Source organism: Poecilia formosa, unplaced genomic scaffold (assembly GCF_000485575.1).
Source record: "Poecilia formosa unplaced genomic scaffold, Poecilia_formosa-5.1.2 Scaffold217, whole genome shotgun sequence".
Taxonomy (NCBI): Eukaryota; Metazoa; Chordata; class Actinopteri; order Cyprinodontiformes; family Poeciliidae; genus Poecilia; species Poecilia formosa.
In genome coordinates, this window is record NW_006800156.1 from 3460 (window position 1) to 21886 (window position 18427).

General features: G+C 34.7%; 1 protein-coding gene across 1 annotated transcript in view; it reads left to right on the forward strand.

The window, feature by feature from the left end:
• The first annotated feature begins 2828 nt into the window (after positions 1-2828).
• LOC103149030 (selection and upkeep of intraepithelial T-cells protein 5-like) overlaps positions 2829-18427 on the forward strand; it is a 23367-nt gene continuing 7768 nt past the window's right edge. The window contains exons 1-6 of the mRNA XM_016679639.1: positions 2829-2922; positions 3520-3782; positions 10852-11030; positions 14146-14234; positions 15071-15412; positions 16126-16413. Coding sequence (XP_016535125.1) covers positions 2829-2922; positions 3520-3782; positions 10852-11030; positions 14146-14234; positions 15071-15412; positions 16126-16413 — 1255 coding nt within the window. The remainder of the gene's footprint in view (positions 2923-3519; positions 3783-10851; positions 11031-14145; positions 14235-15070; positions 15413-16125; positions 16414-18427) is intronic.

Consider the following 18427-nt stretch of genomic DNA (forward strand, 5'->3'; position numbering starts at 1 on the left):
TTATTTTGAATATTATATAGAAAGTAAGCTCTTAGATCATGTATCAGTTAAAAAAAAACTGTCTCTATCATCTCTCATGGTCCAAAGTGCTTTCCAAAACTTTCACCTCCCCTTTAACTCAATGCATAACTTTAAGCAAAATTTGATAAATGGTTCCATCTGTATTCAGTCCCTTTACTGCAATACCCCAAAATAAAATCCAATATTCAATACCTTTAGATCGGCCATAAATACACAGGTGAGGCAGAAAGTACTGATAGGGGGCAGTACTGAGCCCCATTGGACACAAAGGTCAACAGGTTCCCTTCTTCTATGAATTTAAAGGACTAAAAACAATTCAGGAAAAATTAAGTCCTAGGCGTAAATTCAACTTGTAAGACATCTCCATCACATCATCTGTGGCTTATTATTTACCTTAAAAACACAGCAGTATGTTTACCAACCTCTCAGTTTAACTCCTCACCAGATGAAACTTCAGCTGAAATGGACCAAAGCAGGGATCTGAAATGGGCCCTGATAGGAGGAGCTGTTGGAATCGCTATTGGTGTTTTAATCATTGCTTCTGCCTGGACATATTACATATTATGTTGTAAGTTACAGTTATTGTATTGTTATTTGTTATTTAAATGTAGAGTTTTTGCTACAGTTAAAATATTTTTTTAATTTAGTAAAATTAAAAACAAACATTGTTAGCTTTTTAGCAATGCAATGAAATGTTTATTTATCTCATTATGTTATTGTTCTTACATGACAGATAAGAAGTCCAGGCAGACGAGGCACCAAGAGTCAAACGGTGATCAGTCAGAGTTTCTTCTTGACACCAGGAGTCCTGCAGAAAGGGAAAACAGACAAACTGAGACAACCAGTAAATCAGGTGATATTATATGTGAAAGAGAAACATTTGATGTAAAACATTAATGAATTAAAGAAGAATTAGTTGAGGAAAGAAATCCATCATTTGTCTATAGCAGTACCAACTTTTTGATCTGGGAGGTGAAATTGTTGCTTGATTAACTTTCTAACTCTCTCAAGAAATTACAAGATGTTGAGACCAAGAGGAAGAAAAACAAAGAGGAAGTTCAGATGGTGGTGAATAAAATAACTGAGAAAGAAAACTCTGATGACAAGGATCTGTTATTAGGGGAGAAAGAAAAGCTGTTAACGTCTCAGTGGAAACTGGATGAGGAGAAGAAACGTTATAAAAGACAAATACTGAACATAGAGAAGGTGATGGAACCTATAGAGATGCAGATGATGAGAACAATGGAGAAATATAAGGATGTCAAGAAAATAGCAGAGGATGGTGAGGGTGTCCAGAATGATTTATCTTTAACAAAACAAATATTAAGTCACAAATCAGCAAGATTCACTTGAGCTAAACTAGGATGTAATCAGATATGCTTGTTACTCTGTAAAAGATGAACTGGAGAAGCAGAAACAGGATCTTTTACAGCAGCTTAAAGAAATCTAGAATTAAAAAGAGGAAAACAAAAAGGATCTTCAGTCGATGCATAAAGAAATAACGGGGAAAGACAAATGATGAAAGACAGCTACTGAACATTGAAAAGGTTTTGGAACCTATAGAGATTCAGATGGCAAAAGAAATTAACTAAACTAATTAAACTTTTTAAAATGTAATAATAATATGAGCCCCAACCCAATTTCCTTCATGTTTTCCCATATTTCTTCTTCTAAAAATGTTTTTTTATTTTCCTGAACATTTCAAATGAGTTGAACTGTTAATGACAAAACTGGATTCATTAGAATCCTAATGATTATGGAAACTGAGATCAGACACAAAAACATCATTTATGCAATAATGGTAATACTATTAATAATAACACATGACAAAAGAATAAAATGAATCCCTTAATCCCTTATTATGGGGATTAATAAGGGATTTTATGCATAATAAGGGATGCATAAAATCCCTTATTATGCATCAATACACAGGTGTAATTTAATTTTTCTCCTTCATAATAACCAGAAGCGGTTTCTCTATAGAACAGAATAATAACTTTATTACTTCAATTGTGGATTATTATTTACTCATGATGCGTTTTGCATATCTGCCAACCTTTCAGTTTAACCTATGAAGGAGCAAAGCACCGATTTGAAATGGGCCTGAATACGTGTTGACTTATTTTTTAAATATACGTGTTCATGAAAGCTAAAATCTTTGAGTAGTCGTCACATATTTTGCTATTAACTGTAAAAAAAATAAAATATTTGTGCTACAGTCATGTTAGAACTTTCTAAATTTAAGATCTATAAATTAACAGTGTTTACTTTTTGTCAGTACCATAAAACATGTATACATTATTATGTTATTCCTTTTATATAACAGGAACAAAGTTGAGGCAGCCCAGGCACCAAGACGTTGAGCCAAGATATGATGAGCGAGAGCCACTTCTTATCAATAAAACTCTATCAACAGGGGAAAATACACAATTTCGTGAAAATGATACAACCAGTAAGTGAGTGATGATGTAATATTTGAAAGAGAAATATTTGATGTAAAGTAGTAGTTAGTTAAAAAAAAAAAAACTGTTACATTTCCTGTGAAATCTGGTAGCAGTACCAACATTTTGATCTGGGAGGTGAAATTGTTGCTTGATTAACTTTCTAACTCTCTCAAGAAATTACAAATGGGTTGATTGGACTGTTGGCTGTTTTGCACTGAATTTCTATATAATCTCTAGATTGTTTCCCAAAGCAGGTGAGAATATAAATCAGCAGAGTGAAACAGAACAACTAGAAAATAAACCGAAGTCGTCATTTAGTGAGCTGAACGAAGAGAAGCAGGAACTAGAATAACTTAAAGTAGCATGACCAAGTTCCATCTGTATTCAGCGCCTTTACTGCAATACCTGAAAATAAAATCCAATATTCATTACCGTCAGATCGGCCATAAATACACAGGTGAGGCAGAAAGTACTGATAGGGGGCAGTACTGAGCCCCCATTGGACACAGAGGTCAACAGGTTTCCTTCTTCTTCTGTAGTGAACTGAAAAGACTAAAAACAATTCAGGAGAAATACAATAACATATGATTAGAATACAATCGATTCAGCATGACTCTGATCAATCTGTAGACAGGAAAACTATTTTTCATGCAGATCTTCAATCAGGATTTTATTGAGGAGCTGCAGACAGAAATATGGGATAAACTGAAAACATGGAATAGAGGTGAAAAGGAAAAAGGTAACCTCAGAGAAAAAGTTTAAATATTTAATGTTATAGATGAATTAATTACAAAAGAAAGAATCTGTGATTGTAACAGTTTATTGATGATTCAGCAGAAGAACTAAATTTGTTCAGCCTCATTTTTTAAACTAATCAGAGAAGGAGAATCCAGATTGGATTGTAACTCTTGTTACGTTTTCAGAAAACTTTAGGTGAATGATAAATCACCAGAAAACAGTGACAGAACATAAACCAATGACTGCAGTATGTAGATATTCTGACCATCAGTCAGAGAGTGGCTCTTAAATTTTATATCTTTATTTCCAACAACAGATGAGAACCAGAAGCTGCTGAACAAAGTCAAAACTGAACTGGAGACCCAGAAGGATCAGCTGGTCCAAAAACTCCAAGATGTTGAGACCAAGAGGAAGAAAAACAAAGAGGAAGTTCAGATGGTGGTGGAAAAAATCACTGAGAGAAAAAACTCTGATGACAAGGATCTGTTATTAAGGGAAAAAGAAAATCTGTTAAAGTCTCAGTGGAAACTGGATGAGGAGAAGAAACTTTATGAAAGACAGATACTGAACATAGACAAGGTGATGGAACCTATAGAGATGCAGATGATGAGAACAATGGAGAAAAATAAGGATGTTTAGAAAATAACAGGAGAAAATGTGACTAAATCAGAACAAAGTACTAAAAAACAGATGTGAAGTGACTGATATGCAAGATTCTATGGGTCCTGCTTCTCTCTTTAGTGTTGAATCTGTTCTCTCAGTCCCACTAACTGCTTAAAACAGCCTTTTCTGTTCACAATTTACAGCTTTATGATCTGATTCTAATGAAATGAGCAACAATCAGAAAATTTAAACAGGGATCCTAAACTAGTCAAGATGAAATGAACTGATGCTTCTTAAAAAGCAACACAGACAATAAAACTACTGCATGATGCATGAATCAATAATATTATTGCTAAATATGTCAAATGTAAATAAACGTTTAACACCAAATGTATAATTCTAAAACTCATATCACTATCGCAGGTTCCTTATCATGTCAGATGCATATTAAGCTGTTTGGTAATTTGTTTGCATATATTTTTTAAAAGTGTTTTAACATTAAAATAATTTTCAGTGTTTCTGATGGTCTCTCTTTTGAATACATGTCCTATTTTGTGGGATTTAGTTTGATTTTCCATAGAAATTTGGTTATTGTATTTGACTAATAAAAAGAAAATAATATTTTGAATGACAGAACGTATTGCATGACTAAAATAGTTGGGAATTTAGAAAAATATTGCACATCATGAAGTTAAAGAGGCAGAAAATGTGCGAATTTAATGGGAATCTTTGTTTCTTACCAACTGTGACTGTCAGGAAAACATTTTTTTGTGAACCAAACACACTAAGACCTAAGTGTCACCCCTGAATAATATTATTTTACACAGCAAGAACTCTTACATATAAGTATTATCTCACAAATGTGTTTGTGTGCGTCAATAATGGGTACTGCGACAGTGTTATTGTCACAAATCAACATATTAGCCTTCTTCAAAATTAGCCAACACTAGTTATCTAACGAACTAGCTAATGTTACCACCTATACTTTATTGCGCATCTTTATTATTTGTGTGTGCATGTGTGTGTGTCTCTCTGTGTGTGTCTGACACCTTGGATGAGAAAACCAAGAGAGAGAAAATGTGTTGAATGACATGCAAAACCTGTTGATCAATGTGTTCAAGGTTCTTTCTTTTATCATCTCAATAAATAAAATAAAAATTCATAGCTATAGAAATAAATGCATAAATAAATGAGCCAGAAAAGTATAGAGTGCCTTCTCTGGGTCGGGGAGGATGTCCTGCCCCAAGTGGAGGAGTTCAAGTATTGTGATCTGCAGCTCTTGCTGGAGCGGTTCGTGGCCGAGTGTGAAGCGGCTGGGATGAGGCTCAGTGCCTCCAAATCCGAGGCCATGGTCTTGAGCCAGAAAAGGGTAGAGTTCCTTCTCCGGGTCAGGGGGGTCGTCCTGCCTCAAGTGGAGGAGTTTAAGTATCTGGGGATCTTGTTCACGAATGAGGGAAGAAGAGAGCGGGAGATCGACAGGCGGATTGGTGCAGCGTCTGTCATGAAGCCGGTGCTGTACCGGTCCATCGTGGTGAAGAGAGAGCTGAGTCAAAAAGCGAAGCTCTCGATTTACTGGCTGATCTACCTTCCCACCCTCATCTATAGTCATGAGCTTTGGGTCATGACCGAAAGAACGTGATCATGGATACAAGCGGCTGAAATTAGTTTTCCCTGTAGGGTGGCTGGGCTCTCCCTTAGAGATAGGATGAGAAGCTCAGTCATCCAGGAGAGACTCAGGGTAGAGCCACTGCTCCTTCATGTTGAGAGGAGCCAGTTGAGGCTCGGCATCTGGTCAGGATGCCTCCTGGACGCCTCCCTGGTGAGGGGCACGTCCCACCAGGAGGAGACCCAGGACACGCTGACGATGTGTGTGACCATGGGTGTGGTCTGGGTGTGGTCTGGGAACACCATGGGTTCCATCAGAGGCGCTGGAACAAGAGGCTGGGGAGAGCAAACTCTGAGCCTCCTTACTTAGGCTGCTGACCCCGCGACCCGACCCCAGATAAACGGAAGATGGATGGATGGATAAATAAATCACACAAATACACACACTCACATGCATGATACACATAGCATAATAGAATAGAGACAGTAATGTTAGTTAGCTTGGTTAGCTAGCAAGTTTCAACAAACGTGCTCTTTCGCAGCCCCCCCCCCCCCTTGCCCACACACACATAATGGATGTTAACATTGTCCATTATTAACATTTCATCATTGTTGTAAAATTGCTGCTCTTGTCATTTTGTTTTAAAAATGTTCTACAAATTGATCTAAAAACATTTAAAAGAGTGAAAAATGAACATATTTCAAACATGAAATAACTCTTGTGTGAAACAAAAAAAACACAATGAAGTCAAAAAGGACCCAGTCACGGAAAACTGTATAGTGAGTCACTCACGCATCAGAGGGTTAAATTTCGTAAACATATGTATATGTACCATTTGTGTATCAGCATGTGTCAAAATTAATTAATTAGTGTGCACAAATATACACACACATAAAAAAAAAACATTCGATATAAATATGGTTTATAATTAACATATGTATTAATTACAAATATAATATAAATGTAAATATTACAGAATAAATCTTATGTTCCAAAGAATTGAGTCATAATTATGAAATAAATAATTGTCTATGTTTTTTTTCCAGGTAAGGTTGAGTAAAGCTTGGGTAAACTAAGAAATGTCTCTGTTTGTTGTTTTGTGGTTTCTTTTATAATTTATATCTTTGTATTTTTGTGTTTTTATGATGTAAAGCACTTTGAACTGTGTTGTTGCTGAAATGTTCTGTACTAATAAACTTGATTTATTTTCAGGTCACAAGATTGAAACTGTTTAGTTTATTGCAGGACTTTGAGACTGTTGCTCATTTGCTCTTCGGTGAGCTGAACTGAACTGAACTGGCTTCGTCGTGAACACAAAAGGTACGTTTTTAGAATATTAACACAAATAGGTAATGCCCAATTTTATTTTGTTTCTTCTACTTTATCTATGTCAATTCATCAGAAAAATGGTCTACAGCTTCACGTGATCCATTTTTTCATATTTGTTGTATCTTGTCTTTCAGAGATTTGTTTATGTTTTTGAACTTAAGTATTTATGTTTTAACATTTTCTGTTAGTTTTTTTCTAATGTAGCATGACACCAGTTCTTAGTGTAGTAGTGTAAATCAACTTCCTGGTTTTCTCTCTAGTATTGGATCATCCTGTTCCATTTTGTTTCATTTCCTATTTTCTGTTGTCTCCAGTTGTTCTGCTGATGAGTTTCTTTATGACAGGTATTTTTCTGAACCTTCATAAGAAGAAAGAATCACAGACAACGTATGTGAGTTTTTACCAAGCTTTCATGAAAGAAGAAGACGCAGCGGACCGCTCCAGTGAGCTGCCCACCGCACGTTCTAATAACTTCCAGTTTGAACTAGTCTTTTATTATCAAGGAGAAGAGGGAGGATAGGAAAGCAAGACGGGAGAAACAAACTCCTTCTGCACGCAGGCAGTTCCTAAGGTAGGGAGTATTCCGGTTGATAAGAAGGCAGCTGTGGAAACATAATTCAAGGTCTGGGAAAAATACACAGTTAACTGTTTCACATGAGGACGAACAGGCAGATGGGACCTCCAGGTCAGCTTATACAAACAGAGGGAAGTTAGAACACTTTAAATTAGAATCACAATAATCTATAATAATATAAGACTGCTATGGTAAGATCAATAATCTATACACATGTAAGAATGATAACAACACATAATATTTCCAACACTTTATTTCACTGTAAATACGCAGTGTCCTGTGTCCTCCTTTTTGAATCCTTCAGCTTAAAAGGAAAACAACATTAAAACTACAACATACATATAAGCTCATTTAAACTTCTGCTTTTTAGTTTTTAAGTTGATTTTACATCTTCTGAATACGTTTTTGCGTAAATTTATGAATTAGTACACAGATGTAAAAATACATTTTACATTTTAAAAAGAAACCAATGGTGGATTATTATTTACTGTTTATCAGTTTAGCTTCTTCACCTGAAATGGACCACAGCAACAATCTGAAATGGGCCCTGATCAGCGGAGCCGTTGGACTGGTTACTGGGGTTTTACTATCCATTGGCTGTGTCTTTATATACAACTATACATGTAAGTTACAGTTACTGATCATTTGTCAAATGTTTTGCAGTAAACATGAATTATTTTTGCTACCACTATATATAAAATATTTAAAATTGTTTTAAATTTAAAAAAGCATCAGTGTTTCAAAGTAAAATGAAATGTTTAACTATGTGATGATGTTATTTTTTTCTCCATGGCAGGTAAGAGGTCAAGGCACCACAAGCACCAAGGACGTGATGAAGAAGAGCCACTTCTTTCCACCATGAACGACTCGAGCAGAGATAACAGACAAGTTGCTGAAATTGAGACTGAAAATGAAACAACCAGTAAGTGAGCAGAGATGATGATGAATAAGTTATTAAGGTGTTATTAAGGCATTCCCTTTGCATGACAGGAATCAAGTCGAGGCTGCAGTTCAGACACCGAGGCCGACGGGGAAAGCAGGATCAGGAAGAGTCGCTTCTTTCCACCCTGAATGAAGTGAAAACTGAACTGGAGAACCAGAAACATCAACTATCAGAACAACTCAGAGAAGTTGAGTCTGAAAAGAAGAAAAACAAAGAAGAACTTCAATCAGTGGAAACTAAAATAACAGACAGTCAAAGCTCTGATGACACAGAGTCGTTGTTAAAGGAAAAAGAAAAACTGTTACAGACCCAGTGGAAATTAGAAGAGGAAAAGAAAAACATTGAACGACAATCACTGAACATAGAGAAAGTTCTGGAGCCAATGGAGATTCAGACGAAATAAACAAGTATCCTCAAATCTTACACAGCAGCCAACTAAACTAATTTAGTTGAGTGAAAAATCCAATTTAGTTTTACAAATCAGGGAACCATCACCTGTTCAGTAGCTGAAAAGTAAAGTCTGGTCCCTCATGTTATCCTGCTAACTATTACACAGATGGGACCCATAGGAGAAGCCTGACTGTTTGTTGAGACTCTTGGAAATGCTGACTGTCATCACCCAGCTCAGCCAGGGGGAGGAGAAGTAACATTAAAGAAACCTAGATGTTAAAGATTTAACAGTTTGAGGTTTATTGTCTGGGTTTGCCAAAATAAAAAGGTAAAAATCAACAATAATCAAAAGATACTTGCTTACAACCAAAAACACTAAATAAAACTAAATCCACAAAACAATCAGAGTTGTAATCTAAAGATCTTAACAAAGCAAAACTGCACCTTTTGTCCAGATTAACAAGGTTAAATTAAAAAAAAACTACAAATCCCTAGTAGAGATACAAAACCCCCACATGGACAAAAGCTATCAAAGTTTACAAAAAGCTCATAGAAAGACAAAGCTATTTACACAGTCAAACACCCAACAAAGTGATAAGCTGTCTCAACAAAAAATCACCCGTCTCTTCTCTCAGGAAGTGGTGGATTTAAAAAGGGAGGCCTTGTCAGGGATTGGTGGATTGGTGGAGCTGCCAATTGGTGAGCCAATCAGCTCTGCTCCAGTAAAGTCAATTTGATTAGAAAGCCACAGATTGTTGTGAAAAATGGCAATCTGGATGAGATCATTCCAGGCGCATGCAGAAAACAGGTTATGCTGACCTGGGAGAGATTGTTGCCTTGTATTTTTGATTCCTACTGATTCATTTTGAGTATTAAATTGATGGGTTGATCTAATATGGGGGTAAGGGTAAAATCATGGGGTTAATTCATGGCAGTAATACTCATGTATTCTGATTAAGTTTGACATAGAGTTACATGTGTGTCGTTATTGCGTCCTGCAAACTTTGCTTTAATTCTACTTTCTTTTTTCTATCTAATCATAAAAACAAAGTCAGGCAGAAAGAGAGTCATGAAGCAGGAACGGCAGGTTTCCTGAAGAAAGAGGAAGTTTCCAGCCTGCAGATGTATAAAAATAGTTCAGACTACTCCTTATTTCAAAGCATAAAAGGTTTAAAGAATAAAATCTAAACATTTTGAGTAATTGGATAAAACCCAGAGTAAAATACTTAAATTAATAATAACTTATAATTAAGCCAATAATTAATATTGGTTTAATCTGACTTTCCTTCAGAAAACATCTGTAAAAACTTATATTAACATTATAATAAGAGTATCTAATAAGTTATGGTTATCATGATATTATAAATGAATGCTGAATCAAACACATAAATGAATGTTGGATTGAGCAGAAACTAAAAAAGTTTTAAATGTGATTTTGACGTTTAAGCTTGAGATGGTGTAAAAGCTTTAGTTGTAATTAAAGATCACTGATGTTGTGTTGGAGGTAGATGGAAGGTGAAAGGTCAGGGAAAAGCAGAAAACAGATAACAAGAGCATGAGAGGAATGAGTAATCCTGTGTTTTTGATTTTTCTTGATTGAAACAATGATTCATTACAAAAAGTGTTAATTCTTAGAAGTAAAAACAGTCAAATATAGAAAAGTCTTAATCATATATGCCGATTTATTTGACATGTATTTCATGTATTTTATTTTGTTTGACATGTTATGGGTCTGAGTAATCAGGCAGTGTCTGTATTTCAGTGGAATGATTTTTAGTAATCAAATGTTAAATTTTTGAGTTCTGGAAAATGTAAATCAGATTAGAGTATTAGGTTAAAATAAAAGGCTTTTGGGTGAGACATGCTGGTTGCAGCAGGGCAGAGAGTAAAGTAGAAACTAGAGAAGCTGCATGCTGTAGTAAGAAACAACGTTGGACCGGTTAATTTGGGACTTGACCGTGGGACTGACCTGAGTTGGAGATTACAGGGAAGTCCAAAACAAGAAATTGAACGGATGTTCGTGGATGAGCGGACAAAGAAAAGAGAAGTGAAAGTGGGCGAAGAGTTAGATGATTTCCAATGGCCACAAGGTCACAGGATTTATTTACGTGAACGGTCGAGTTGTCACGTATTCCATCCACATACACACATATACACACAAAAAGGGGAAGCAAAGGGTTCTTCGTTCCTAGTGTCGGAGTAGAGCCAACATGATGCAGAGGACAGCGCCCTGGAAACCACGGACAGGCTAAAGGCTCCGCACCACCTGAAAGGGACAAGACCCGTGTACCCACAGTTCCGGGTTTCCTGGTTCGACCGCTGTCCTGCTCTCTGCCCTAACGACCCCAACCCTGCTGCAACGGACTTGGTGAATGGACAAAGGTCACTGATTGACTGGGATCTGAGAGTCCAAAAGATAAAAAGGAGTGGATCTGCTTTGTTCCATTTCAAGGGGATTTTTGTCTCATCAAGACAAGATTCCAACCAAGAACTTCACAATTTCTGTTGCCAAGGGACATAACATCTACTGGGTATGAGTACAACTGCTTCCCAAAGCCTCTTAGGAAATCTAGTGATAGGATAGGGAAGGGATTGATAATGTGGTGGTGATTGATATCTAAAATTGTTAATTGCAATTGGTGATTCATTTTGAATTAAGCTGTTGTCACTTAACCCTGTATAAAAATACATATTAAATTTTGCTGGTGATTGTGGACATTGAAATTAATTCTGAGTCAGGAGTTAGTAAGGTTGCTTCTGAATTATGATAAAATCTATGTACACAGTTCTAGGAAGATGGCGGCTCCATAGGTTTCTTTGACGATGAGTAAATAATCACCCTGGGGTTCAAGCTAAACCACTAAAATGTATCTAGTCTGCAACAAGTGCTCGTTATTAAAAGGGAGAGAGCTGCCGTTAACAAAAGTGATTATTGAGGTTATGCAACTGTGAGAGCTACTCGTTGATTGCCTTAATAATTGAAAAGGGTGATAACTTTTGGATTGGAGGCAGTTAGAGGCTAGACGAGTCCTCCTGCCGCTGGCTTAAACAGAATGTCTTCTAGACTATATGGAGAAAAAGCTCTATAAGACCGAAGGGCCCATTTCAAATGGACTAAAAGGATCTTTAAAATTCATTCTGCTACATGTCAGTAGCTATTATTAAAGCTTAAAATTACTACTACATTTTGACATTTAAGCAAATGCATTAGATTAACAAAACTATGTATTTATGTGTAATTCTGCTTTTACGTAGCAGGGAGCCCAAAGTGCACAAATATGTCTGATGAGTTGTAAATGTAAGAAAACATGATTGGATTAGAAGTTTTGTGAGGAAAAAAGACAAAAAGAAAAAGCTACAAAATATTCTCATTTCTATTTTTTTTATGAAACATTTAGAGATTTGTAGATTTAATCTCCATAATCATGGTTGAAGTCAAAATGTTTCTTTAATCCTGTGTTAGAAACTCTGAATCCTGAGACATGGCTGGCCTTTGATTAATCTTACTACTAATATATTAGTAGTATTTTTAAAATATATTAAAAGTATATTTTTAATACTATGATAGAATTAGTGCACTCAATATGGAATATTTTTGGAATATTTCTCTTGAATTCTACATAAAAAAAAGTATACTTAAAGTACACTAAATACAACTTTAAGTTGTTCCAAAAAAGTATGTTGAGTATACTAAAGTATACTAAAAGTTGTCATTTAATACTATTTAAATACTACTAAACTATACTAAGCCCAAAAAAAATTGTTCCAAAATAGTACAGTTTAAGTTCATCAATCAAAGTATTCTAAAGTATGTTAAAATTTAGTTTACTAAACTAAGTTTACTAAAGCATACTTTTTTTTACTTAGGGCAATTTAACAGAACCTCCAGTCTCAGAACAGAAAGCTGATTACTGTGGTTCTTATGCTAAAGCATCTTTACGTCCAAAATGTGATTTATTATAATTTTATTTCACAAACTTGTGTTAAAAAGATCAGTGATTTATTACCAAAATAAAATCATCACTGTAAAAAAACAGTCTGAACAACTGTTGACTTGTTTCTTCTTTTACATCTTTATTTTTGGAATTTTTTTTCTATGTTACAACAACTGGAGTCAGAAGTTTACATACGCTCATCCTGGGATGGAGCATTATATTGCTTTTGGGCTTCACACTAATTTATTCAAACAATTGTTTTCAGGTTGAAATGATGAATTTCAATTCATTGTAGATGGAAAGTGATGATGAGTTTTGTACTTATTTTAAAGGCTTTATATCCAGACAAATCTCAACAAATTTGAATATTGAGAAAAAGATCATTATTTTCCACCAGTCATTTCAGAAACATAAATTCATATGTTCCTTTGTTAAAAGGTTTTGTTAAAAGATTTTGTTAAAAGATTTTTACAAAAGAGAAAACCTTTTGGGTTTCTGATAAATCACTGCAAAAGTTACAACCTACAATCTGAACACACCTGATTTTATTACATATAAACTGAGTTGTTGATGGACTTTGACCCAGAATCTCATCTTCCTGTTACTTTGATCCTTGTTTGATCATAAATGAGTTTCTGCAGTTCAGGTACGTACTGAAAGCTTCTAACATTATATCTGACCATTTTTCTCTTAAAAGTTCTTAATCTAGTCTGAAATATTTTCTAATTGTTCATATTATTGTTTGAAAGTCAATTTTAGTCAAATTGAGTGTTAGATTATGAGTTTATTTTGACTGATAAAAACTTTTGAAATTTAACATTGAAAACTAACAAATATAATTTGTTTAAGCTTTAAACTATTTAAATGTAGATGCTTTTAAAATGACGACTGTAAATTTAAACATTTGTCTTTGGACTTTACCGCTGATTTCCTGGTTCTGGTTCTTTTGACGACTGTCGATAGTTTAACTGCTCCTGCTGCAGGTTTGTCTTAATCAAAATGTCGGGTAAATGAAACAACATGTTACATTTTCTCTCCTGTATTATACCTTTCATTACTTTTTTAACAAAGATATGACTTTGTTGTTGGTGGTGGTGGTTTTAAATCATTTTCTAAAGTTTTAACTTTTCATTGTGACTTAAGGAAGTGTTTTATCTTCCTGTATTTGAAAAACTTAAAGACTTTGCTTTTTGTGTTGAGAACCTTTGGAAGATTTTAGATGTTAGAAAGGAGCTTTTTACTGCTAATAAATATTTATTTAATCTCTTCTTTTAGGGTGAAAGTTTGCATGAACCACTATGTCTTAATTTGAAGTGTTGATTTCTCATTCAGTGTTCAAAAACATTGATATTGACATTTTCAATGATTATTTAAAAATATTCATTTGGAAAGAAAAAGTTGTTATATTTGAAATCCTTTATGACAAAGAAAAATTACAGCTGAAAATCACAGACGCTGCATAAACTATATTTATTTACATAGTCGTCATGTCATTTTGATAGAAACCCTTTTAACACTAAATTAATTTAAAACCATACTCTCTGTGTATGCTACATTAACAGGTCACTTCATAAGGAAAAGATGTTTCCTATGAATCTTCTCTCCATTATTGCTGGGACTGGCTTCCTGCTCCTCATTTTCACCTGCAAAGGTAATTTCTACACAAATTTACTGGAATCTGTTTAAATTAATTTTACACTGTAAGTCTGACTGTGATATTTATCTGTTTCCTCCATGATTCCAGGATGAGAAATGTTTGCTTTAGTCAACAGAGTTTGGAAAAATCAGGACATTTAGGCAACAAAAACGTTTTTATTTAAGGGCTGAAGATTCAACTCAATGAAATGAATGAAATCATGTAGAGCAGTTCTGTTGACCAACATGTTGCCAGCAGTCATTCATGTTTGTTTTTATTGTTTCCTTCTTCTTCTTCTTTAAAGTATTTTATTATTTTATGCAAGTTTGGTGAACAACAAATTGCTGAATAAACACCAGCTGCTATATTTATTTACACCTTAAACTTTTGCACTCTTGGCAGTTTGACTCATTCATCTGTCTGACATTAATCTCACTAATTAGATAGTAGCTTTGTGTTATAAACTTAAACTTTCAAAACAAAAATTAGCTAAAACCAGCCAGTTTCTAAAACCTGTTAAAGTTGTAGAGGCTCTGAAAACAGATAAACAGAAACTGATGTGAACTCTTAATGTAACAGACAGAAAATAGTTTAATATCAATGTGTGTGTCATCACACACTTTGACTGAATAAGTGCTACACCACAAATAATAAAAGTGGTGTTTACTATGCTAATAAGCATACCAATTAATAATGTGGTAGTTAGAGGTTGGAAATAATTACAACCACTAGAGGGCAGCAAAACAAGCCTTGATACATCGGGGATATAAACCAACATAAAGTGACTGTTATGTTGGTTTGAGGACAAATTCCCACTACAGTTGAACTTCCTCATCTTTTGTCATCTTCAGGTGAGGCTCAGCAGACGGATTTACCTCAGTCAGTTACTGTGATGGTCGGTGAGGACGTGGTTCTGCCGTGTTTCCTGAAACCTCCTAAAGATGCGACTAAGATGACAGTGGAGTGGGGCAGACCCGACCTGAAACCCAGATTTGTGTTTGTGAATCTCGATGGTAAAGAATATTCAGCCGACCAAAATGAAGCCTTCAGGGGAAGATCGTCAATGATCCCCGAAAATCTGAAAAATGGAGACGTTTCACTGAAACTCTCTGACGTCAGAATATCTGACAGTGGAAGATACAGATGCTACTTACCCAGAGAGAAGAAGGAATATTTTACTGAGCTTGTTGTTGGTAAGAAAATAAATCACAACATACAGTATACAATTAAAACCATTTTCTTCATATTAATGTTTACTAAGGAATATTTGCAATGATATTTTAACTAAAAACTATCAGTGTTGTCAAATGCTTTACCTCTTGTACTAAAATCAGCAAGTTGAAAGGATATTTTTAGATAAGTTTGTTTAATTATCTGATTTTGAATCAAAGTCACTGAAAGTGTCTGTTGCTATAAAGTCAAAATAAAATCAATTTAACATTTGAACTCAGATTGTCTGTTATAATCCGTAATGTTTGAAAAGTTTGAGGAAAATGAGAGAGATGTGCTGAATGAAGCTGTAAGGTTATCAATAACCAGTTTATTTAAAATGATTGATTCAAGATATAAACATAATTGAAAAGTATTTTAACATAATTAAAACATTTTGAAGTTTAAAACTGAACTGTTACATTTTGAAACCAACATGGGATGAAATAATGGAATAAATTTTACTTGAAATAAAAAGTAATCTACTGGACATCACATACTGACTGTTCATAACTACTTCACACAAAACTCACTTCAAAACAAACAAAAAACAAAAGAAACATACACAGCATTTATAATATGACGTTCGTTTGGCTCTTCAGTTCATTTACAGCTTAAATGTAACATTTAGCTGATCGTCACAGTATGAATGTTAAACGATGTGATTCTTCAGCCTCCTCTGCTCTCTGACCATCAGGCTCCGCCTCCTCACCTGGCATCAGTTTATCTGGACTGGATGTCAGCAGCAGTGGAGTGATGCTGGACTGCAGCGCTGCAGGCTGGTATCCAGAACCTGAGATGTTCTGGCTGGACGGAGACGGAAACATCATGTCTCCTGGAGCTGCAGAGAAAAGCACAGATCCTGATGGTGTTTACACTGTTAGCAGCAGAGTGACTGTAGAGAAGAGAAACAACAACAACTTTACCTGCAGAGTCCAGCAGAGAGACATCAACCAGAGCAGAGAGACACACATTCATGTTCCAGGTGGGAAAATAAAACACTTTAACACTTTAACAGTTCAGATGTTGTAGTTTTTACAGGAAATTCTTCATGTTTCAGATGGTTTCTTCGTTCCTCAGCCTGACTGCAATAGTTTTAACATTTTTGCTGTGATTCTGGGCCTCATGATTCTCATTGGAGCTGCTGCTTTTATCTGGAAATGGAGGAAAACTGAAATATGTGAGTTAATTAATAATGTGTTTTATTGATCAATGAGACATGATATTTATCCATGTATTAAGATTTTTAAACAGACCCAGAATGTCTGAAGTATTTGTTTTGATAATCAGAAACTCATTAATGTAAAACATTAATCTTGATGTTTTTCTTGTTTCTGCAGCAAAGAAGAAGCTAAAAGAAGAAGTGAATGAGGAGAAAAAGCAGCTCATGACAAAAGAAAAGGAGAATTTGTCTGAGAAGAAATCAGAACTTGAGGAAGAGATAAAACATAGAAATGAGGATCAGAGAATCATTGATCAGCTGATTGAAGGATTAATGGAGATGTCAGAGGAACTGAAGGATCAGAGAAAACAACTCAGTGATCAACGAGAGAAGACAGAGAGAATGATTGAGGAGGATGAGGAGAAGCTTAACTCAGTTATTGATGAAGAAAGAAACCAGACGGGGAGCGTGATGGAGAAGAGAGCAACAGGATATTTAAAACTGAAGGGAATGATGACAGAGAGTCTAGAGAAAATGGATAAGAGGAAACAAGGTCATCAACATGTGGAGCTGATGACAGAGAAACTAATAGAGAAAACATGTAAAGAGGTTAAAATGCTGAAGGAGAGGAAACAGGAAATAGAGAAAAATGTAGAGAAAATTAAAAAACAACTTGAAGAAACGAAGACATGAATGTGATTTTACTACTGAGACAGAAACAGATGAAATTCAGTTTTTACATGATGTGAGGAAATAAAATTGTCAGATTTGTCAGCAGATTTTCTGAATTTTCAATAAAGTGTTTCTTTTTTTTTCTGAGTAGAAAATATAAGAATCTTTCTCAGAACATGATGTTCAGAAAGGAACCAAATTACAGCAAATGTTTGTAAAGCTTGTGATGTTTTTTATTTTTCTATTCTATGAATGTATTTTTAAGTTTTTTATATTTTCAGTTTGAGGACACAAAGTGAAAGATGATCTAATTCATTTATATCAGGAAACCAATTTAATTTAATTGACCTCTGATGTATCCACTATGTTGACCTGTAAAGACTTTACTATGGGAGAAAAAACAAAACATTAATTAATGTGTAAGATGTAAAAATATCAATTTCTACAACTTGTTTTATTTCCTAACGTGAATTCCATTTTTACAAGTTTTTTATTTTTATTTCTTTGCCTGTTTTTTTTTTTTATTATCTTTTATGTATTTACAATGTTTTTTTAAAGTGACTTTTTCTTCAAATCCTGACAGAATGAATCAGGAACATTGAGGTCAATCAAACTGAGATTAAAGTCTGAAAATATTCACAGTAGTTTTCATTTATAACAAACTAAAATTACTGTGAAAAAACAAAATAATTCATTTAAAATCTCTTAACATTGTCAGATATACTTAGATTATTCAAACTACATGATATTTGTCTCTGATTGTTGTGATTAAAATCATTTTAAAATAAATTTAAAAAATAGTTGTTATATCCTCACAGCTTTTAGTTACAGTGACATAAACTCAGAGTCTAACAGCCAGTCAGAGATTTTATTTGACCTGAACACATCCTGTCAACAACAACAACAACAAACAACAACAACAACATGGCTGCAGGAGACAAAACCCCGTCCAGTCCAGTCCAGTCCAGGTCTCGTACTGACCTGTACTGAACCCATAAGGGTTTTGGAAGAGAGACTGGAATTTCACAGTACATGAACAGAAAACCAAAATATGTTTTCATGTATCTGAAATACAAGTGAGAAGTTATGACTGATAGGTACTTTTTCTCGAACCTATATTAAAGAACCACAGACAACATATATGAATTTTAAGGCAAAGCTTTTG